The 25,072-nt window shown below is 41.9% G+C and overlaps 1 protein-coding gene and 1 pseudogene across 1 annotated transcript; one reads left to right on the plus strand and one right to left on the minus strand.

Moving 5' to 3' along the window:
• The first annotated feature begins 483 nt into the window (after positions 1-483).
• On the plus strand, positions 484-12,637 carry LOC132611552 (F-box/kelch-repeat protein At3g23880-like; annotated as a pseudogene).
• Positions 12,638-21,401: 8,764 nt separating this feature from the next.
• LOC132611553 (F-box/kelch-repeat protein At3g06240-like) lies at positions 21,402-22,250 on the minus strand. Its single transcript, XM_060325972.1, has one exon. The coding sequence runs from the start codon at positions 22,248-22,250 to the stop codon at positions 21,402-21,404; it is 849 nt and encodes a 282-aa protein (XP_060181955.1).
• Between the last annotated feature and the right edge of the window lie 2,822 nt (positions 22,251-25,072).

The raw sequence follows: 25,072 nt of genomic DNA on the forward strand, positions 1-25,072 counted from the left end.
TTATTAGTAATTTAAATTTTTAATTAATGAGATATGAAAATCAATTGAGACTTTAAAATTAACAAATATATTATTTTCATTTATATGTAACATAAAAAGTACAGAAAAATAACCATTTACTTACTTTTATTTATAACAGCTAAATGATATCTAAACATCAAATGACAATATACCTATATAACAACATCTCATTATAGCAGCCGTGAAATTTTCAGATAAACGCTGTCATTATAGAGAGGTTTGACTGTAGTCATTAGATATTACTCCCTGAGCAATTATGCTCTTTTTAAGATTAATAACAAAAGTGAGTACTTTGGGTCCCTTTAAATATTTATTAAATTTTGCTTATTTAATTTAATCAGAATTATACAAATTAAAAGTACTTAACAGAAACTCACATATTATTAAGTACATGTACTTAAAAGGACTATTTAGACCCCACCCTAAGGGACTTTTTCCTTGAGAAGAAAGTGTGAAGTAAAAATGTCAATAGTATCTTGTAGTCTTTTCCAAAGAGCTCAAATTTCTGCAACCCATAGTGGTGGTAAGATGAAGGCTCCCATCAACACCCAAAGCAGAGTAAACTAACTAACCTTTCTCAGTTTCCATCAACTTCAATGCAAGATTTGAGCTTTAATAGTGTATACGGTAAAAACTGGATATGAGTCAAACCGGTGAGACGAGGAACCGAAGGAAGAAGAGGACGAGAGCATACATGAAGACTTTTATTCTGAACCGGAGGAACGTTTGGACCGGAACTAAGCAGAGGCACCATTTGGTCCGATTTCTCCATCACCAGGCCGTTCTAGGCCGTTAGTCCGATTATCCGTAGTCATTGGTCCGGTAGGGCCGTTGCGCGTGAGCCACGCGTCAGTAGCGTCCTGCCATGGTTAACCACCAACCATGCGTGTGTCAGACAGTACAACTTACCTAATCCGCTCAGAGTTGTCCTTCTCCGTATTTTTTAATGATTTGTATTGTATGAGGCCCATAGAGGCAACACTATAAATAGAGCTCATCCCCCTCCTTTGTGGGGGTTGGCTTCTTCATTTTCCAAGAACACTTGTAATAGCAAAACATATATGCAATCCCTCTCAAATATCGGATTCGGGCCATAACAATTATTTTCATTTCCATTGTATTTCTTCAAACAAGTATTGCATGTCATTTAGCAAACGTTAATATACATCATCAATTGCTTTGCTACATAACGCTCATACACTCCATTTCCCCACGATATATATTGAGATCCAAACACATATTCTATACCCACTTACAAATTCAATTGATTATCCAAATTCGGGGTAAACAATTTGGCGCCCACCGTGGGGCTAGGATAATAGTGGTTTTTGGTCTTGATTTCTATCGTATTCATCAAAATCAAAAGCATCTCCTGCCCGTCTCTGCAAAAACGGACTAAATGGCTGGCATCGAACAATCTGGTCATGTCAACAACACGGAGATTGTGGCGGAAAATGAAGGCAGCGGACCGCGGGGATTGCCAAATCCCGCTGACCCAAACCCTGTTGATTCGAGAGAGGGCCTCAATCGGCAAAACACCGTGGATCAGGAGAATGCCGCCCTACCGGCCACCGATCCCCTAAATACTCACAATTCTGTTACTTTGTCCCGCACCCAGGGCCGGAGAGAACTGGATGCACCAAACGACAATGTTAACTTACGTTTAATTTTTGAAATGTTGCAGGAACAAAGAGCGGCAATCGCCGAGCAAGGAATCGCGATTGCCCGGTTGCAGAGCGAAAAGATGAAGCAGAGCCGGAGAAGACAAAGGGCGTTGCCGAAACCGGAAGGAATGAGGAACGAATGGTTGAGAGCAATGGCTCCGGAGCTGGTTCTTCTACCGAGGTTCTGAAGATGCTCGAAACTTTGGCAAAACGGGTAGACTCAACCGAAAAGAGGGTCGAAACATACAATTCTCGGGTGGACCAGATCCCGGGAGCTCCGCCTTTACTGAAGGGGCCGAATTCGAAGAGGTACATCCAAAGGCCTTTTCCTCCGAGCATAGCCCCGAAACTGATCCCAAAGAGGTTCAAAATGCCGGATATACAGAAATATGACGGCACAATGGACCCGCACGAGCACGTGACCTCATATACTTGTGACATAAATGGCAATGATATGGAGGAAGATGAAATTGATTCAGTGTTGTTGAAAAAACTTGGGGAGACTCTGTCAAAGGGAGCATTGACGTGGTACGATCATCTGCCCGAGCATTCGATCACTTCTTTCGAAATGCTCGCCGATGCCTTCGTAAAAGCTCATGCCGGTGCCAAAAAGGTGCAGGCCCGAAAAGCGAACATTTTCCGTATAGCCCAAAGGGACGATGAGTTGCTCCGATAATTTGTCAACCGGTTCCAAAGGGAACGAATGGAGCTCCCTCCGGTTCCCAAAGAATGGGCCGCACAGGCTTTCACAAAGTGACTCAATATTCGAAGCTCAACGACTTCGTTCAAATTGTAGGAGAGCCTGCTGGAGTACGAGACCGTGACATGGGCTGATGTCCATAACAGATACGAGTCAAAGATTCGGGTGGAGGATGATCAATTTGAGCTTCCCTCGGGGCCGATTAACACGAGCAGGAATTTTGAGAAACCAAAGAAAGGCTAGGAAATGAAGACCGAATCGTCAAAGGAAAGATATCGGCCATATTCCCATTCGGAGAAGCCAAGTTTTGGGTCGGAGAAATCGAGGGATAGCCCAAGCCATTTCTCCGGTCGGGGAAACAAACGGGTCGAGCGCCCGTTGAACAGTCGGAGTCTCTCATTCAGGAGCGATGCCGGAAGCTCTGCCGGCAACAAGGACTTACCAAGGATATCGGAATATAACTTCAACGTCAGTACCTCGAGCCTAATCTCGGCCATTGGTCGTGTTCCGGATGTAAGATGGACAAGACCACTAAGGTCAGACCCGGGACAACGGGACCCGAGCATGGTGTGTGAATACCACGGAACCCATGGTCATAGAACCGAGGATTGTCGCCAGTTGAGAGAGGAGGTAGCCCGGTTGCTGAAGAATGGTCATCTCCGAGAGCTGCTGAGTGAACGAGCCAAAAGTCACTACAAGGAAAGGGAGACCCATCGAAGGACCGAGCCAGAGGAACCCCAACATACGATCAACATGATAGTTGGTGGAACCAATGAACCTCGAGGGCCCGTAATGAAACGGGTCAAGGTCTCTGTTGTTCGTGAGAAGCGCGACCGGGATTATGTACCCGAGAGTTCTATCTCTTTCAGCAACGAGGACGCGGAGGGCATCATTCAACCGCACAATAATGCATTGGTAATCTCTATACTTATCTTTAAAACCAAGGTTAAATGTATTTTGATTGACCCAGGTAGCTCAGCCAACATCATCCGGTGGAGAGTGATCGAACAGCTAGGGCTGCTCGACCAAATCGTACCGGTAGCCCGTGTACTCAGCGGGTTCAATATGGCTAGTGAAACCACAAAGGGGGAAATCTCATTGCCAGTAAACATTGGTGGCACCATCCAGCAAATGGTGTTCTATGTACTAGAAGGGGACATGAAGTACAATGCGTTGCTGAGTAGACCTTGGATACATAGCATGAGGGTCGTGCCCTCAACATTGCATCAGTTGCTGAAATTTCCGACCCAGGAAGGAATAAAGGTAATCCGAGGTGAACAGCCCGCTGCTAGGGAGATGTTCGCAGTGGAGGAGGACAATGCCCCTCAGCCCGAGAAATCGGATCCCAAGGAAGAGGACCCAACCGGAGGACAAGGGGCCAAATAGCAATCAAAGCACTCGGGTATGGACCGGGAGTATGAAGAGGATGATTTCAACGTACCCAGATCATTCGTTATGCCGGATGACTCGGATGCAACCGCGTCGACAGTGGAAGAACTGGAGCAGATCATCTTGTTCGAGTACTTACCGGACAGAAAGGTATACCTGGGCATGGGGTTGACCCCGGAGCTCAGGGACAAGTTAATTAAATTTCTTCTAGCTAACGCAGATTGCTTCGCATGGTCCCATATAGATATGACAGGTATATCACCGGAAGTAGCTGCTCACAAGCTCAGTTTAGACGGGAGATTTCCCCCGGTGAAGCAGAAGAGAAGGCCCATGGCGGAGGCTAAACACGCCTTCGTGAAAGACGAGGTAACAAAGCTTTTAAAAATAGGTTCTATCCGGGAAGTCAAGTATCCGGACTGGCTAGCTAACGTGGTAGTGGTGCCCAAAAAAGGTAATAAATTTCGAATGTGTGTTGATTACAAGGATTTAAATAAGGCATTCCTGAAGGATTCATTTCAGTTGCCACACATCGATAGAATGATCGATGCGACGGCCGGGCATGAAATGTTAAGTTTCCTCGATGCCTACTCTGGGTATAACCAAATTCGGATGCACCCGGAGGATCAAGAGAAAACATCCTTCATCACCCGATATGAGACTTACTGTTATAATGTCATCATGCCTTTCGGACTAAAAAATGCCGGTGCAACTTACCAACGCCTAGTTAATGGAATGTTCGAAGAACAAATAGGAAAAACAATAGAAGTTTATATTGACGACATGGTTGTTAAGTCCCTGGAAACAGAGGACCATTTAAAGCATTTGCAGGAAACCTTTGATGTGCTCCGCAAATACAACATGAAGCTCAACCCGAAAAAATGTGCCTTCGGAGTAAGGTCCGGTAAATTTTTGGATTTCATGGTGTCAAACCGGGGAATTGAAATCAACCCGGACAAGATCAAGGCCATCGAGGATATCGAGGTGGTGAATAACATAAAGGGGGTACAGAGGCTCACCAGAAGGATAGCGGCACTGAGTCGCTTCATATCGAGGTCCTCGGACAAGAGTCATCGTTTCTTCTCCTTGCTTAGGAAGAAGAACGACTTCGTTTCGACACCGGAGTGCCAAGAAGCTTTACAAGAATTGAAGAGGTACTTGTCTAGCCCCCCGTTGCTACACACATCGAAGGCGGACGAGCCGCTTTTTCTCTATCTAGCTGTCTCCAAAGTAGCGGTAAGTGGCGTTTTGGTCCGAGAAGAATCAGGTACACAATTCCCTATCTATTATGTAAGTAGAACTTTGGGGGATACGGAGACCCGTTATCCCCATTTGGAAAAATTGGCATTAGCACTGGTAAGCGCTTCCAGAAAGCTCAAGCCTTATTTTCAATGCCACCCAATATGTGTAGTGACTACTTACCCTCTGAAAAACATCATGCATAAACCGGAATTATCGGGTAGATTAACAAAATGGGCTGTAGAAATTAGCGGTTATGATATCGAGTACAAACCTCGAACGGCCATCAAATCCCAGATCTTGGCTGACTTCGTGGCAGATTTTACCCCGGCTATGGTCCCCGAGGTCGAGAAAGAGCTTCTGCTGACCTCGGGAAAGGTCTCGGGCATTTGGTCTCTACACACGGATAGAGCCTCGAACCTTAAAGGTTCAGGGCTAGGGATCGTCCTTAGGACCCCGGCCGGGGATGTCATTCGACAGTCCATTAGAACTGCTAAATTGACTAACAATGAAGCCGAGTATGAGGCTATGATTGCAGGCTTGAAATTGGCTCGAAGTATGGGAGCCGAAATAATCGAGGCAAAGTGCGATTCTCTTTTGGTCACAAACCAGGTGAACGACGTCTTCGAGGTCAAGGACGAATGGATGCAGAGGTACCTCGAGAAAACCCAAGTGGTGCTTCATCGATTTAAAGAATGGACCATACAACACATACCAAGGGAGCAGAACAGCGAGGCCGATGCATTAGCAAATTTGGGATCCTCGGTCGAGGGGGAGGAAATCAACCTCGGGGCAACGGTGCACTTGTCAAACACAGCCATAGAAAATGGACACGCCGAAATAAACACAATGGGTTTAACTTGGGATTGGCGCAACAAGTACATCGACTACTTGCGTGATGGTAAGCTCCCAAATGACCCAAAGGAATCACGGTCACTAAGGACCAAGGCTGCTCGATTTTGCTTGGTAGACGGCCAATTGTATCGACGATCTTTCCTCGGACCCCTGGCTAAGTGTTTGGGCCCCGGTGAAACAGAATATGTGATGAGAGATGTACACGAAGGAACTTGTGGCAACCACTCCGGTGCGGAAGCTCTGGTCCGAAAGATTATCAAGGACGGTTATTACTGGAACCGGATAGACGAAGACTCGAAATGTTTTATGCGAAAATGTGATGGGTGTCAGAAACATGCTCCGATGATTCACCAGCTCGGAGAGTTGCTGCATTTGGTGGTCTCACCTTGGCCTTTCATGAAGTGGGGAATGGATATCGTGGGTCCACTACCCTGGGCACCAGGTAAGGCTCGTTTCATTTTGTTTATGACTGATTATTTCTCTAAGTGGGTTGAAGCGCAGGCCTTCGAAAAAATCAGAGAAAAGGAAGTCATCGACTTCATATGGGATCACATCATCTGTCGTTTCGGCATCCCCGCCGAGATAACCTGTGATAATGGTCCTCGGTTCGTGGGTGGCAAGGTCAACAATTTTCTCAAGGGATTGAGGATCAAGAAAATTGTATCAACCCCGTACCACCCGTGTGCAAACGGATACGAAAAATCCACGAACAAGACGATAATCCAAAATCTGAGGAAAAGACTTGAAACATCAAAGCACCATTGGAGAGAAATATTACCGGAGGTACTGTGGGCTTACAAAACCACATCCAAATCGAGCACGGGGGAAACCCCATTCTCATTGGTTTACGGGGCCGAAGCCCTTATCCCTGTGGAAGTTGGAGAACCGACTCTCCGGTTCAGGTATACCACCGAGGAATCAAACGAGGAGGCCATGGCCGTGAAGCTCGACCTCACGGATGAACTACGCGAAAATGCGTTGGTCCGTATTGCAGCCCAGAAATAGAGAATGGAAAGATACTACAATCGAAGAGCCAATTTTCGACACTTCGAAGTCGGGGACTTGGTGCTTCGAAAAGTTACCTTGCACACCAAGAATCCCAACGAGGGAAAGTTGGGTCCGAACTGGGAAGACCCGTATAAGGTAACCGGGATAACGGGCAAAGGGTCGTACCAGTTGGAGTCCATGGACGGGCAATGGTTGCGTAATAACTGGAATGTGGCTCATCTGAAAAGATATTACTGCTAAGGTATGGGCTCCCCGTGCTCTCCTATTAACCTTTCTCTTTTGCAAGAAATCAAGAACGGGATAAAATTAGAGTTTAGGCCTGAAAACACGTGTTGAACTCTTTTCCTTAGTACGCTTTTGTCCCAAAATGGGTTTTCCGACAAGGTTTTTAATGAGGCAACAAGTACAACGTGTTACTCGACAAAGATAAAGGACCAGCGCTCGGAAATTCGAGGCCACACCCTCCGATTGGGGACTTAATAGCACTCACCCGACCTCGCAGCTCGGATAAGTGCTAGGGGAATACTATGCCCATAATTGAAGTTTACCTCGGTCAAGGAAGACGGAGAAACTTAACAGTTGCTACGGCAAAACAAAGGCCCGACCATTGGCCATAGCCTTCGATGTAAGGACCAAACGATCATAAAGAATCATGTCCCATATAGCATTTGCTATGGCAATACAGAGGCCCGGCCATCGGCCATAGCCTTCGATGTAAGGACCAAACGATCATAATGAATCGTGTCCCATTTAGTATTTGCTACGGCAAAGGCAGAAAGAATGAAAATTCTCATATGTACAAACATTTCGCAAACACAAAACTATCGAAAGTTTGGATAACAATATCTCGGGTGTCTTTCTGCTAAATGGACTTTACCCCAGTGATAACCGCCGTATTTCGGCACTGCCTCATTCACACACCCTATACCGGGCACTATGGTCGAAACTCGACAAAGGCAACAAGGTCAAAACGAGCCGAGCCAAAATCGTTGAAAATTCGGCTAAGGCAACGAGGCCACAATGATCCGAGCTAAAATTCGATAAACTTCCCTAAACGGGGACTGCTATGTCAAAATTTAGCCAACGCCGAAAAAATACCGGCCCTAAAATATTGCCAAAAAATACCGGCTCGAAGGAAATGCCTATCGTGCTTCGGAGACATCTGAACTCACAAAGCATCGGGTAAGTCCTACGGGCGCAATGAATTAACGACTATGAGTCTACTTTTTCTAAAAGGGCATTAGATAAGTCCTACGGGCACGAGGATCTAACGACCACGAGCCAACTCGCTCTCAAAACGGACCAACAATTCTGGCAAAAATAGTAATGAACATTCAAACAAGGAAACAAGAAAGATGCATTTCTCATTCATGTAAATTTATACAAGGGTGTTTTACACCAAAACCAAAGGCAAAAAAGTAAAAGCCCAAGTGCAGGCCCTATGCTATCCGGCGTGACCAGAGGCGGAGTGTTCGAACTCGGTCCGCTCGTAGTCGTCTGATTCAGAACCGAGAGCGCGGTTGGCCTCCTCCTCGATCCCCTTGGCTTCGAGTATCAGGGTCGAAAGATCCTCAAAACCATGCTCAGCTTGCTCGAGGGTAATTCTCCGAAACTTTCACTTCTCATATTCGGCAACAATGGCAGTATGAGCCTCGGTGGCCTCCACATTCTTCAAAGCCTCCTCCAAATCGGCCTCGGCCTTGGCCAACTTTGCAGCCAGAACACCCCGATTCTCTTCGAGGGCATCTTTCCTTCGAGTGGCCGCTTCAAGCTCGGCCTTGAGAGCATCGTTGGCATTAACCGCCTCCGCAAGCTCGGTTTTCAGGTTCTCAGACATCTGGGCCCTTTTCTCAGCTTTCTCCTCTAACGTCCTCATGCGCTCTTTGTACAGGGCAGTCTCAGATTCGAGCAACCGGTCTTCACCAAATCCAGCTCCCCCCGGAGTTGAGAAACGGTGATCTCGAGCTCATCTAGCCTCGAGGAAAATCGAGCATTCTCCCGGCTAAGTCCGATCTTGTCAGCTTCGAGACTCCGATTGTACTCGGTCATTGCGGCCAGATCACTCTTCAACTGACAGTTTTCGGCATTTTCCGCATCAAGCTCGGGTCGGAGGTTGGAAAGAGCGACCGCCTGGTTCAAATCCTCCTCTTTCTCCCGGAGGAGGTGCAGATACTTCTTCGTTTCCCGGCCCTGGGCATCCAGTTGGCCCCTAAGATCATCCATCTCTTGCTGGGCACGGACAATGGCTTCGTTGACAAGCACCACACTCTGTAAATGAAGCAAATTAAAAACTTGGATAAAACGAAGTGTAAATTCTCGATGAAGCTGTGCAAAGACGGCTAAATATCTTACCCGGTTGCCAGCATGCATGCCCTCGTTCATAAGGCATTGCCAGGAGACCCCGGCCATCTTGCGCTTGTCTGAATCCAAGACAAGAGGCCTCAGATAGCTCGTCATGCCCACCGAGCGGGAAAGAAAGCTACAGTCTTCAGGGACGGCGACCGTAACCGATCTTGTTCTCCTCGGCTCCACACTTGGGGTTGGAAAAATACGCACCAAGCTGTCCCTAGCCCCAGAGTCGGAGGTCCGGCTAGCCGACCTCGTGGCCCGAAGGATCGGGAGATGCCCGAATCATGCAGCTTCGCCGGTTGCAGGAGGAGTACCCACGAACATGTCCTCAAATTCATCCACCCTTGGAGTCGGAGTAGAGGAACTTGGAGCGACCTCAGTATCAGGTGGGCCAGCGTGAGCTCCTTCTCGGCATTATTGGCCAACAGTCGGAGGCATGCTACGACCCTCCAAACGATCGGACCAATTTGTGCCAAGGTCACGTCGTAGGTTCGGCACATGTCCAGGATGACCGGGTCAATCAGTGGGTCGAGCTTGAGAGTGAAGGGGTAGGTATAAACGTACAGAAAGCCTTCCCGGTGGTCAGTGACAGATTTGTTTGGCCCGGGGGCATAAACGTGTACCGGACGGGTGTCCCACCCGCAATCAGCCCGGACCAAGTCGAGTTTTTTCTCGGTAATGGACGAAGGGTACCGTCTCACGTCGTACCCCCTGTCGGATACCGAAGAAGGTTTTTCGACCTCTAAGTCTTTGTTGAAGTTGGTTTTGGTTGGGATAATGTCTGAGGCCGTAGGCTCGAAGGTGCTCTTTGCTTTGGCTGGGGATGCAGCCTCGGTTCCTGGGGATGAAACCGAGGGAATGTCATGAGAAGTGGTTTCGGACATTTTTGAAATATGAAAAGAGGGGACTGAGTGGGTTCTGAAAAGAAGTGAAAAGGAGTAAAGAAACAGACGGACCAAGAAAATGGCAGAATAAGAAGCAGCGACACTCGAGCAAGAGCAGTTAGCAAAGGTGGTAACAAGTTTGCTTCTTTTCACGTGGTGTGAGTGATGAATTAGCAGCAAATTTATGTTGAAGGAGAAGGAGTGCAACAAAGAGTGAAAGTAAAGGGGAAATGGATCGTAAAATGTTGAAATAAAGGAGTGAAGAGCCTTATATAGGCATGGGAATGGAGCGGTTACCAATGCCGGCCAATCAGGGGAATCCACGTGTCCCCATAATTAATAAGAGGCGACTCGAAACGACGTGCGTGCGGCGGTTGTCAGAACAGACCATCCGGGATAAGACACGTGGCCGATGAAAAGGGGGACGTGATGCAACCGTTCCCGCCAAAATGAGAAGATAACGATGAGCCAATAGAGTCACCGGTTTCATGATTCACCCACTTCCCGTTACTCCGATAGATCGGTGATCCGGAAAGTGTGGGGACTATCTGTATACGGTAAAAACCGGATATGAGTCAAACCGGTGAGATGAGGAACTGAAGGAAGAAGAGGACGAGAGCATACATGAAGACTTTTATTCTGAACCGGAGGAACATTTGGACCGGAGCTAAGCAGAGGCACCATTTGGTCCGATTTCTCCATCACCGGGCCAGTCTAGGCCGTTTGTCCGATTATCCGTAGTCATTGGTCCGGTAGAGCCGTTGCACGTGTGCCACGCGTCGGTAGCGTCCTGCCATGGTTAACCACCAACCATGTGTGTGTCAGACAGTACGGCTTACCTAATCCGCTCAGAGTTGTCCTTCTCCGTATTTTTTAATGATTTGTATTGTATGAGGCCCATAGAGGCAACACTATAAATAGAGCTTATCCCCCTCCTTTGTGGGGGTTGGCTTCTTCATTTTCCAAGAACACTTGTAATAGCAAAACATATATGCAATCCCTCTCAAATATCGGATTCGGGCCATAACAATTATTTTCATTTTCATTGTATTTCTTCAAACAAGTATTGCATGTCATTTAGCAAACGTTAATATACATCATCAATTGCTTTGCTACATAACGCTCATACACTCTATTTCCCCACGATATATATTGAGATCCAAACACATATTCTACACCCACTTACAAATTCAATTGATTATCCAAATTCGGGGTAAACAAATAGTGTTCCTAATCTTCCACCAGAGCTCATCACTGAAATACTCTTAAGGCTACCAGTGAAATCAATCTTGAATTTCAGGTCTGTTTCAAAATCTTGGCTTTCTTTAATCTCTAACAATGAATTTATCAAAACCCATCTCAGTATATCTGCTAATAACAAGGATTTCACTCACCATAGGCTTATGTTGAGTTGTTTTCAACCTGAGAATGTTGAGGATATTTCCCTTAAGGACTGTTCCCTTAGTTCTTTGCTTTATGACTCTTTTGCTGATTCATTTGACTTGGATTATCCTATGAAAAAACTCCATAAATATGTTAAGGTTGTGGGTTCTGTCAATGGGTTGATTTGTCTTGTTGTTGAGAGGAAAGACTTCATTCTCTGGAACCCATCAATTAGGAAATTCAAGAAATTGTCTGATTCTAGAGCTGCTAGATGCTATTTCGTGTATGGTTTTGGATATGAGGAGCTTCGCGATGATTATAAGGTAGTGGCTATTTCCAGTAGTAGCAGTGTGCATAAGGTTGAGACCAAAATATATAGTCTAAATGGTGATTCTTTGACAAGTATCCATTATTTTCGGGTTGGGTTGCTTTCAAGTTTGTCGGGTATACTTGTGAATGGGAAGTTTCACTGGGCACATAATACTCTTAATGTTCGTCACGGTTGGGACATCATTTCGATTGATCTGATTGATGGGAAATGGGGAAAGGTGGAGAAACCATGCTACGGGTAAGGAGATTTTGACTTTACGATGCAGCCAGGACTAGGAGTGATGGGAAGTGATCTTTCTATGTACTGATCATTGATACCAAAAATATCCAAATACCAAATCCGACTTCTATATACTCCCCACAAACTAGAAGAAACTCGCGGGAAGGTCAAAGAAAGAACTTGTTCTTCCTATGTTAAGAATTCTTCCAATAATTCCGAGCCCGATCTTTTCAAAAAAGTGCGTAGTCGGAGAACTCGCACAGATTTCTGGATTATGAAGGAGTATGGGGTTAAAGATTCTTGGACAAAGGTGTTTACTTTTAATTATCCTCATGACAATCCTACTGGGCATTTGTTTTCTCCGCCCTTTATCATGTCAAGTAAAGGTGATATTTTGTTTCGATTTGGATCAGCTTTCGTGATTTACAATCCAAAGGAAGACTCCTTCAAAAATCAAAAGGTTACGAATTGTAATATCTTTTGGGATGCAAACATCTACATTGAAAGCCTAGTTTGGCCATTTTGGCAGAAGGAACCAGTGATGCAACAACGAAAGCTGAAAAAGCTTAGAAGAAAACGATCTGGTAAAAGTAACTAGTACGAGTTCTATATTCATATTTACCAAGTGCTATCAAATATTATAATAGACTATGCATGCCACCTGAAATTGCACCATGTTCCATCTACACATCACATGAGCCAACCACGGTATATTTTTTTTGGGTTTATTGTTTTTAAGTTGAATGGAATCAACTTTGCCATGTCTCAAATGTCGTAGGTAAATGGAGCTCGTCTTTTTTAATATTATAGTAGACTATGCATACCACTTGAAGTTGCACCATGTTCCATCTACACATCACATGAGCCAACCACGGTATATTTTTTTGTGTTTATTGTTTTGAAGTTGAATGGAATCAACTTTGCCATGTCTCAAATGTCGTAGGTAAATGGAGTTCGTCTTTTTTGCTCAAACAGTTTCTAATGAAAGTAATGTTTACATGCGGATAGACCTGCATTTGTTTCTCTCATAATCTAAACAGCTTTTTATTTTTGAGGCGCTTAGTTAACTGTTATGTACTATTGAACTTTCAGGAAGTGAACGCTGATGTTAGGAACAACTAGTCTACTAATTGTTGGCGGTATGGATTGCAATAAAGAAGCATGGCAGTTCTGAGTTTTTATTGGTCACTGCAATGTACTAATTTTATTTCCGTGTGCATTGAGCAACACTAAGCTTGCTAATTGCTCCAACAGTCTGATTACTGTTACCGGGTTAACTTTTTTCTAAAACAAATTTGCATCAACTATTTTATTGCGAACCGGGATAATTTTATTGTGGCTCGCTAAGTTTTTAGCAGTTGTTTTGGCCGCTACTCTATAATGCACGTTTTCAGTAAAATGAGCATCCCTTTGTTTAGTGGAACTCGAATGAGTAATTGTTTAGTTTAAGCTCCATTTAGATTCTTACTTAGGTAATCAGATAGATTAATCTTCTAACTATGTAGTTACTGTAATAGATGATTATCTCTTAAAGTAGCAGCTCGAGCCTTGTGTAAAGGCACTATTATCAGTTAACAGAGAAATTGTTGAAGCCACTATTGTTTTGAGTATGGATCACTGGATAACTTCCTCATTCTTTTCCTTCTTTTCTATTTCCTTTTCTTTGAATAAGAGTATTACAACTTGAACAAATCTGAGTGACACTATATTGTAATCATAAATATAATAAGTAGCAGATGAATCTCAATCTGATAATATCGACACACAATCGTCTTGAATGCTTCAAGAATATATGTTTAGCTCTCTGGACATGGAAATGAAATATAGCACATCACAGTACACTACTGTCATCCATTTGAACTTGTGGAGCCTTCATTCCTAGGGACAAACTAGGCTTTCAATGTAGAGGTCAGCGGCAATACAGGAACGAAAGTTAGCAAGACAATTGTTGAGTTTGTTAGTACTTTTTATCTTAATGGAATCTTATTGTTTCAATTAGTTGAGTTTTAATTAAGTAAAATATTTAAACGAAAGATAAAGGGTAGCTTAGGCAAATATGTACCTTTGTGATCAAGACTAATAAGTAATAACACTCTAAATAACACATAATATGTATGAATGAGGAGATTCAAATCCCAATGGAGGCAAAAACACATAAGTGATCTTCTCGTCTGTCCATGCTTTACTGGATAGAGTTACCCGATACTTGTGATGTGGGTGGTTACTAGGTATTCGTTGGAATTAGCTGAGGTACCTGTAAGCTGCTACCGTAAAAACATGACACTTAAACAGCTCTTAAACTAGTAATACAAAGGAATTTTGTCAACTTAGAGAAATATGTCAAACCAAGCACCAACAAATATTGTTACTTGCATTTTTAGATCATGAGCATGCCACGTACTTCACCGTATTAATGGAGTATCGCAGATGTCCCATGAAGTTTTAGAAGGTACAAGCCATGGGAAGTTCGTAACAATGAGGTAAAGGATGAATTACGATCTCGTAAGTCGTAACCGGCAAGCACAACCTTGAAACCAAAGGAAATGACCATTATCAAGTATGATTAATGATAAATATCATGTATGGAGAGTTTCGGAAGATTCCGGGACCAAGCAAATCAAAGAAAATAAGTTTGTCGAAAGTTTGGAAAAAAGTTGGCAGAATTTTGGACAGAATTTTGGGTCAACTTTGGAGGGGTATATCTCCAGGTATATTAGGAGTTTTAAGGTGTTTCAAAATCTTAAAATAAAGTTCGCCGAGTCTAGTTTCCAATACGACAACCGCTCATCAAAATGACATCGGAGTAGGGAGTTATGACCATTTTAAGATAAAGACTGCAAGTTGCCAAATGGCTTCCACGGGTCCCACTTGAGAAGGTCGGTGGAACCGACTTATGAGGGGTATAAATACCCCATTAACTCAATTTTTTTCAGCATTTTACATTCTCAATAGTCCTAGAAACTTCTCAACACAACCCCCAAACATTTATAGCGCATTAAATCAAGAATTTAACAAGATTACACCAAACTAGTCCATGAAAGGTGATTGTTCTTGCTTCTACTTGATGTTGTGGTAAGTTTGGTCTTGAACAAAGTTGGTGCGGCTGAATTTATTCAAGTATAAGGTATGTTCTTCATCCTATCTCTTATGTTGAGTTGAGTTGATTTGAAGGTTAGCAAGTCTTAAAAGTGAAAATAGTTATGGAGGAAAGGTCATAAAGTGTCGTGTTGTAGTTGTTGTGTTTATGGACTATTTTGAGCATGTTGTGGCCGTGTGGCTGGGCTGATTTACATGTATAGAGATGGTATCTAATGTTGTTGGTGTGTTGATGAGATTATGCTCCTTGATTGGGAAGAAAGGAAGTGTATATTGTTGTTGTATGTTGAAAAACATCGTGTGAGATGTTTTATGGAATATATTGGTATTGCTAATATTGTTGTTGATGTTGGTATTGTTGTTGTTGTTGGTTACTGGATTGTGATTTCGGGCTAGGCATATAAACAAGGGAGATGCTGCCTGAATTTTGGCAGATTCTAAAGGAGTTTGGTTTAAGGACTTGAGATAGGCATATGACGATAAGTCTAACGGTAGTATAATTTCTTTTGAGTGTAGATTTGCAAGTTCAGGAGAATAAGCGTTAATTCGTAGGAGATCAATCAGGCATGTTAAGACTATCTTTTCCTTTTTTTTGGTATGATCTATGACAAGTGCGAAGTGTAATGATATCCATAATGAATCCACTCCTAGATGTAGGATATCCTAAGTTTGTTGACTTCTTAAGTCTCGAAGGGGCATCCATAAGTTGTACGATTTCATAGAGATGTCTTGTTATGTCCCGTGCTTTCGTATAATTGGAAATCGAGAAATAAACAAGACTTGTGTGTTATAAGGAAATATTTTTGATTTTGGTGAATATGACTATGTTGGTTGTGGAATCATTAATGTTAAGACATCGGGGAAGGCCGAGGGTAAATTTGGAATTTCGGAAATTAGTTTCGGGAATTACAAAACGGGACTTTTATGAATTGGGCCAAGAATTGGACAACATAAAATTGAGGCCCAAAGGATGAAGTGGCCGGCCAAGGTAAAGGTCCAAGCCCACATTTTAAAGGTCATGTGATATACACATGACCTATGGATGGATATATATCAACTCCACACTTAGTAATTATCAAGAACCTTCAAGAAAACACAAAGCAAGAAAGAAAGAAAAGAGAGGGCAATTCGGGTTTGAGAGGAGAAAAGAAAGAAAAGAAAGAAAAATTTTTTGGAGCCAATTCCTTGGTTTAAAAGTTCATCTCTTGTGAAATTATTATCAAGTGCAAAGCCCTCTACAAGTTGATATAAGTATTGTGGCAAGAAAACAATTCTTATCTCCAAGTGAAGGACTTGAAGAAAGGTGAGGATTTCATGCTTTTGTTATGTTATGAATGGTATATGTATGTTGTAGTATGTGTGAATGAATGGAAAACATGGGAATTTTGTGTGTTGGGACTAAGTGTGTGTTAGCCGTAGGTAAGCATGTATATTGCATGGTTTTGGTGGCTTGAATTCATGTTAGAATCTAGTATGTGATGGTAGAAATTGTATTAGAAATGAAAGTTGAATGAATTGGGTGGAATTGGAAAAAAATGAATGTTGGCCGTGGCTATGGAAGAAGTTGGAATGGTGATAAATTGTTTTGTTTGATATGTTAGTTGTATGGTTATGATCCTTATAATTTAAATGATGTAAGTTTGCATTGATTTGGAAGTGTTGGAAGAATTATGGCATTGAACTTGGTTGTATGTCATTATGGGAAATTATGCGAATTTATATAGTTTTTGTATAATTGTGAAAGTAAGATCATAGGATGTAAATTGATGTTGTTGTTAGTGAATTCGGAATGAAACGACGCAAGTTAGAACGTTCGTTGTAAGTTTTGATGTTTTGAAAGAATTATGGAAAGTAATGAATCTTGGGCAATTTCGTATATGGCTTGGAATATATTTGGAATGTGATTGAATAATCTTGAATGAATACAATAATATGGATATAGATTTGGAGTTTTGGAAGTTTGAATGAAAAGTTGCCAACTTAAGTAATAAGGTAGAACTTTGAAGCTAGAGTGGTTTGATTATGATTTGTGTTGTTTGATGATGTGTGGGCTGTTGTTGTTGATGTATTTGGAGCCGAGCTAAGTCTCGGGGATGTTAGATTTATAGGGGAAATGCTGCCGAAATTTCGGTAGGCAAAAATGAAGTTAATGGCATTTTAAGCCTAAGAATCTCAAATTGGTAACTTTGACCATTTGCAAATTTCGGACGAAACGGGACTTGACTTTTGGGAGAGCATAAGGCGTCTGTAAGGTATGTAAAGCTTCTCACTTCTTCGTTTGGCATGTCTTAGTATGCTAGGTGAATATTGGAACTTCCGGAGCATTTCTGCTCCTCGAAACCCGATCCACAGAAAAGTTACTATTCATTCAATTCAATTGAAGCCTAAGGGCTCTATTTTGGCTAGAATGCCACCAATCGTCCGAAACCTATCGAAATGTGATCGGGTCACCTGGTAATGATTATGTATGACCTTTTGGCCTATTAATGTTCGTAAATTATGTTCGCCACCTCAATTTGATTCGAGGTGGGCCCGCTAACCCCGAGACGCCCTATTTGTCCTATCGGGCTCTCCTTTGGAATAAGGTTTGATATGAACCCTTTGATTTTGAAACGTTCTGCTATGAGCTATGTTATGAATATTATGATATGCTAGGTTACGTTTTGAGCCATACGTACCATTTTGGAAACTTTTTGTGAAACGAACCTTCGTATCGACTAAGTATTCGATTATTTTGTACTATGGAATGACTTATGAAACTATTATGTTTTGAAAGACTATTTTGAAATATAAATTTGCATTTGTTTGCTCACGACTCCGCTCGTGCCTCATTATGACTTCGTTCACCGGTTCCCGGGCCGGTTATGATTCGTGCGCCTTATGATAATTCAGCCGTATGCTGTGTTGCGGTTCCCGAGGCTTCGCCATATGGCCGGGTTCCGTTTGGAGTTATGCTGTGATATGGCTCGTGATGCGATGCGCTCACCTATGTTTGTGTTTGTGTTTGGGGATATACGGAGATTTGAAACTTTCTGGTGTTATGCTGTGTGTGGCGCCAGCGTCGGAGTGGCGACCATGTTCTTAAGCGTTTGCATGATTTCGTTTGCATTATGTATACGTATATGACTTTGATACGGATTTTGACATACTGATTTGTACTCCACTTTGTCATCTGATTTGTTTTCGGTTTTGGCCCATATTTCTGTACTCCGTGCTTTACATACTCAGTACATATTTCGTACTGACCCCCTTTCTTCGGGGGCTGCGTTTCATGCCCGCAGGTGCAGATATTGGTGATCCTCCACTGTAGGCTTCACTCTTTGCTACTTCGGAGTACTCCTTCTTGACTCGGAGTCCCTTTTTGGTACAGACTCCTTTTGCTATGTGTATATACTCTGTACATTTGACTATTTGGGTACGGCGGGGCCCTGTCTCGCCATATGTTTTTGTTTTGAGTTCGTAGAGGCCTGTAGTCATATATGTGGGGCGAGGGTCCTATATATGTTTGTTTGATTTTGGTTTTCTGGTCTTAAAGCGGTCCGTTTGTTATGATGGCCCTAAATGGCCTTTATGCTTATGTTTGCACTTCTGACCGGCGATGTCTATTCCGCCGCTCCGTTTGGATTTGATTTGACATTTTGATTTGGGCGACCGCTTAAGACATATTTGATAAAAATTCTGGTTGATATGACTTTTATGAATTTTTGGAATATGCTCGGATTTGGTAAATGAATATGCGATTTGGTCTGGGTACCCAGATAGGGTGCCAGTCGCGGCCCACGGGGCTGGGTCGTGACATGTCTAATTCCCGAAGGGGACATTCTTAAGGTTTCCTTATTCCCATGCATTTCACATTTGATTTTGAGTCTCGAAGGAGACAAATGAAAAGGGCTAAGGCGTTATATACGCAAATCACCTGATCAGCTGGTATATGATGATTATGATGCCCGAAGGGGCCATTATAATATTATTCCCGAAGGAGCTGCGAGCAGGGCGAAGGCATGCATTATATATGTATATATATATACATGTTTATCAGAGTTGGTTACAGGTACAGATTGAGTCTGTTACTCTTTTATCATCCGAGTCGAAATATATTGTTTCAGTTCTGCCTTACATACTCGGTACATTGTTCATACTGACGTCCCTTTGCTTGGGGGCGCTGCGTTTCATGCCACGCAGGTGTATACAGATGAGTAGAAGACATTGGCTATAGGATGTTCCTAGGCTATCAGTTGGATTGGTGAGCTCCATCTCAGTTCGGAGTGTTGCCGAGTCAGAGTACTTATGTTATGGTATCTCGTGTATGTTAGAGAATTTTGCAGACAGTGTCCTGTGGATAGTGCGTCGAGATGTCGACAGTTGTGTAAAGCGACCATATAGGTCGATGTGTTTTTATGCTTTATTTTTTTAAAGATTTTATTGTGACTCTAGGTTTTCTTTGAATTAACAATAAGGGAGAAGTCCCTGATTTGACGAAAGAGTTTTATTGAAAAGTTTTTTTTTACCTTACGGAAGCGTCATTTCGTAGATTAAAGGTTCACAAAAAGTTGTGACTCCTGGATGGAATAGTAGTATGACACTCAGCCGAGTAGGGTCTTGGGTGTCAGTTGCGGCCCTCCGGTTTGGATCGTGACAAATAATAATCATTTTTCAAGCTTCTTTCCTTTAGCATGTATCACTGGAAATTCATTACAAGCTGAACAAATCAGCACTAGCATTGTCATCATAAATATAATTATCAGAAGAAAAATCTACTTATAGTTCAAATCAATCTCAAGATACTACATACAAAAGAAATTCAAACGTCGGACAAGCTTGTTCGGCCTTTATCACGATGACTGACAAAGTGGGATATCCAATTACCGAAGATAGGTAATACTACATTTAGTGAACATTGAGAACAGGGAAGAGTCATTTTGATACGTGCAGTCAGCAGGGGTGGATTAATTGCTCTGTAACATCAGCCTGCACCTCCTGAAACCTCAAAAGTACATAACAATTAACAAAGCACCTCAGTGATATGTCACGTGACAGGTAAAAACAGTTTATGTGAGCGACAATAAAAACCAGCAGAACTAGTTATATCAAACCTTAACTCTTGTTACATTATCCTGTTTCCTTATTAAGTTTTCCTTTATGGAGGATTAGTACGAAGGCCCTACTTAACACATGAATCCTTGCAAGGGCAATGCCCCTTTACCTGCCATGATTTCCATGTCTATGGCCAGAGGCGGGTCCTACAATTTCTAGGACATGAGTAAACCACGAAACAAAGGAGAAAAAAAAATGTATTTAGTGGTAATTGATCTGAGTTCTTTTGGATAAACAACTCGGCATTCAACCAAGTGCACCATTCAGCGCTTTTGGAGCATGAGTGCCAGCAAATAATATTAGGTAACTCTAGGAAATATGCACATAAAATACCTAGTTTGGCAGAGAGACCTTAGATTCACGTGCACCACAATTTCTAGAGTAAGTTCACCCCAGGCCAGCGCTCTTTGTTCTAACTCTGTCTGGAGGCACCACACCGATTAAAACACTGCTCAAAAAGAGCTAACTTTGAGTGCTTTTTTTTTTGGGTTTCCCACCCGGTGTCCGATACCTGCATTGAAGCCCAACTATATCTGGATTCGCGCTGTGTAGGGCCTCATTCGAGGGTAAACGCTCCCTACTAAGGATTTTTAGATACCTAAGACTCGAACCCGAGACCTCTAGTTAAGGGAGAAGCAGCCCATCTGCTGCACCACATCCTTTGGTGGTGGCTACTTTGAGTGTTGAAGAGACCAAACACTACAACCAAATAGTTGTTCCCACAAAGGAAGTTGTCTCATGGAAATATGCAAAAAGACAAACAAGATCTCGAATAAGATGTGATGTAATATGCAATGTCTTTTTCTATAATTAACAAAGAAACAGAAAATTGTATAAGCGGAATTATTACAAGTCATTGGCTACAACACTGTCATTTGTCTGAGCCTCTGCAGCCTTCATTCTTAAAATGTACTTGGTTCGTTTGGTAAGAGGGGACAAACTAGGTTTTCAATGTAGATGTTTGCCTCTTAAGGCTCTGTATACCTGATCGATTCATCCTCTGGATTGTATATCATGAAAGTTTATCCACACAAAAGCAATAATTCACCTTTGTTTGACATGCATAGTGTTGGAGAAATACCAGAAGAAAACAAACTCTTCTCAAGATCAGCAGGATATTTGATGGTATACATCTTTGTCCAAGACTCTTTAACCCCATAATCTTTCATAACCTACACATCCGCGTGACTTCTCAGATAATTAGAAAACACAAGAAGACCACTTCCCAACACTCCCACCGACGGAATAATATCTTCTTCATAGCAGGGCTGCTCCACCTTTCCCCATTCCTCATTAGCCAAATTAAAAGAAAAGATGTTCCAGCCCTTATATCTATTAAGACCAGGAGCAGTAGCCGGCCAATGAAGTTTCCCATTCACAAATTTAGCTGAGCCATATAATCGCGGCCTATCCTGAAAATAGTCAACATTTTTCCAAGAATCACTGTTTAGACTATATATGTTGACCTCAACTTGATCTGAACTTCTAGAACTGAAAATACACACTACCTTGTAATCATGATGAAACTCATAATATCTGAAACCATCTACGTGCCAATCAAGCCTCATTAATGTAGGTCTAGAATCAGGCAATTTCTTGAACTTCCTAATTGACGGATTCCATAGAAACAAGTCAGTATACCCAATGGCAAGAAAAATCAATCCATTGACCGAACCCACAACCTGGACATTTTTGCGGGTGTTATTCATGGGATAATCCAAGTTATATTCCTCAGTCACAGAGTCATTGAGTAAGGAACTAACAGAACAGTTCTTAAGATTGTATTGACATCCATTACCAGAGTGCCTAAGTTGAAACAACACAAGCACGTGGTGTGTGTAATCTTTGTTATCAGTAGATACACTAAGATGGGTTTTGACAAATTCAGGGCTAGAGATTAAAGCAAGCCAAGTCTTCGAAACAGACCTGAACTGCAAGAGGGATTTCACTGGAAGCATTAAGAGGATTTCAGTGATAAGTTCAGGTGGCAGAATAGGGATTTTCAAGATTGAATCTTTCATTGAAGTTGATGGAATTTGAGAATGGATGGTGGGTTTACTCCGTTTTGGGTGTTCATGGAAGGCTCGAAATCTGCCTCTCAAAATTAACGAAATTCACTTTTATACTTATCAGGTTGGATGCCTTTGCTACTAAATATTTGCAAATTTACAATAAATCATTTTATTACTTAATTGCCCATATATTATGATAAGCTTGTATTGTTATTTGTTACTAAATATATTTAACAGAAAGCTATATACAAAAATAGTTCAAACATAATATACTTCCTACGTCAAAAGGACTAAATACATATATTTCAATTAACAAAGTATTAAATGTGCTTAGTCAAATATCACAAAGACCAAAAAAAGAGTTTATCATTAATTGAGTGACTAAATGTGTTATTATATCCGATAAAACTTACCCTCTTCGCTAATCCAAATCAGCGGCCCAATCAGCACAAAAGCAACTCATCAAACATAAGATCTCATGCTCATTGAGTTCATCACACACGGCTTGCCTAGAAGTGCTACTATATCCCGGATAAAAATTCGGGCAACTTACATAAATAACTACCTTTTAGGAGCAATTAAGCATGCATAACTACCTTTTTCATATTTACAATTCGTAGCTACATTAGGCATTTTCGTTGTATTTGATTTATATCGGTGTATTTGAATACATTGTTTAGTTGTATCCAACCTTATCTGATGTCGCATGTATTTGACTGTATTTGAACCTGCGCGGGTGGGGGCAGAGCCCATACCGAATAACCACTCTAGCCACGGCTACTTGATGTATCATATAGCTACGAAATGTAATTATTGCAAAAGATAGTTATTATCAATAATTACCTCTTAGAAAAGGCTACACCAAGTAATTTTTCCTAAAAATTACCCCTTCGCTAATCCAAGTAAGCGGCCCAATTAGCACAAAAAGCAACTGATCAAACATATGATCTCATGCTTGTCGAGCTCATCGCATAGGGCTTTCCTAGTGCGGTTTATCTATCCGGTGTGATTTGCGAGCTATTACACTAGAGCAGATTCCCCCAGAACGCACCAAAGGGTAACGGCTGCAGATTCCCTAGTTTTTTTTAAAAAAAAAAAATTATGATCGCATCCGTTGAATTTGAAAATTCTTGATCTGTCCATTTACAAAGATCTTTCTGAAAATGGAGTTTAAGTGTTATTCACTAATTGTGTAACTGTATTAGAATTATTTATACAACGAGATCACTTAACTGCGAATGTTAATAAATACTCCCTCCGTTTCAATTTATGTGAACCTATTTCCTTATTAGTCTGTGTCAAAGAATGACATCTTTATATATTTTGAAATAATTTACCTTTATGCGATGATTTATGGCGACGCAAAATATATGTGAATTATTTAACACTACAAGTTTAAAAGTCTTCTCTTTTTTCTCAAACTTTGTGTCCAGTCAAATAGGTTCACATAGATTGAAACAGACGGAATATTATTTATATTGAGTAGGGGTTGGTATATTAGATAGAGAGTGGTACTTGTTAGGCTATTAGCGAGTAAGTTTTTTCTTTTTTCTTTTTACATTACCGGTGCATAAAACTACTTACATTCAAAATTTCCCAGTTCCCACATTGAGAATAGTTCAAAAGGTAAGACTTGTTAGAAGGCTCGATGTTACACCCTACGAAGTAAGAATCAGTCCTAGGATTTTCAATCCTAGAATATATGATACTTACGTCTTTCATTGTTCTCTAACTTTATATTCGAGTGAGGAACATTAGTTAAAAGAAATTGAGGGTCTATAAATTAAGGAAATACGAACAAGATTTGCATAGAAATATAGGGCAAGCCCTGAACTTTAAGAGTTGTGCGTACTTGGAACACATAACAGGGCACTTAGGGCATATGATTCGTGAGACAAGTCCTCCGACATGTGTCTCGGGGCATATTCCAAGTGTCTCATCTTGGGGTGATCGGTAACACGAGTCTGAAGAAAGCCTATGCATACTTAGTTTTAGTATCAAAAATTCAGTAATTTGACTTGGGGTGTCAAATAAGCGGGTTGAATTCAATTTTGGTGAGCTGATGCGGGTTGAATGAATTCATTATTTTCCGACTATGCTGCCACTGTAAAAATATCACCTTATACAACTCTTAAAATAGTAGCCTTGGTGCCACTGGTTTGTGCAGACTGCGAAGGTTCTTCCTTGCTCTGAGCATCGGGTTCGAAACCTGGTGCAGGCAGCCCTCACCTCGCCTACTCCTTTATTTTGCTGTTAGACCCTTTTGCTTTTTAATTAATACAAAATAACCTTCTGGGGTTTTAATTAAAAAAAAAATTAAAATAGTTGCCTTATATGAAGGAATTTTGTTAGCTAAGAGAAAAAAATCCAAACAAAGCACCAGAAAAGTAACAGGAAGTTGCCAAGTACACTACTGGATAAGCATTTTTCAAGCCTCATTCATTTTAACTAGATATTCATTACAAGCAAAAGAAATCAGCACTAACATTGTCATATATATGTGTAGCAAAGGGAAGATGCATGTAGTTCAGTCAATCTCAAGATACTACATACAAAAGAATTCAGAGCGTAGGAGAAGCTTGTTCAACCTTTTGTCATGAATCACGATCAAAAAACGAAGCCGGGATTTTAACTTTACGGGCTTTGAATTTTAGAACGATGACTTCAAGTGCCAATAACTGCATTCTAAATTTAATACAACAACAAACCCTGTGTAATCCCACGAAGTGGGGTCTGAGGAGGGTAGAGTGTCGCAGACCTTACCCTACCTTGAGAAGGTAGAGAGACTGTTTTCAATACACCCTCGCTCAAAGAAAGATACAAAAGGAAGG

The sequence above is a fragment of the Lycium barbarum genome, chromosome 9, assembly GCF_019175385.1.
Source record: "Lycium barbarum isolate Lr01 chromosome 9, ASM1917538v2, whole genome shotgun sequence".
NCBI classification, from domain to species: domain Eukaryota; kingdom Viridiplantae; phylum Streptophyta; class Magnoliopsida; order Solanales; family Solanaceae; genus Lycium; species Lycium barbarum.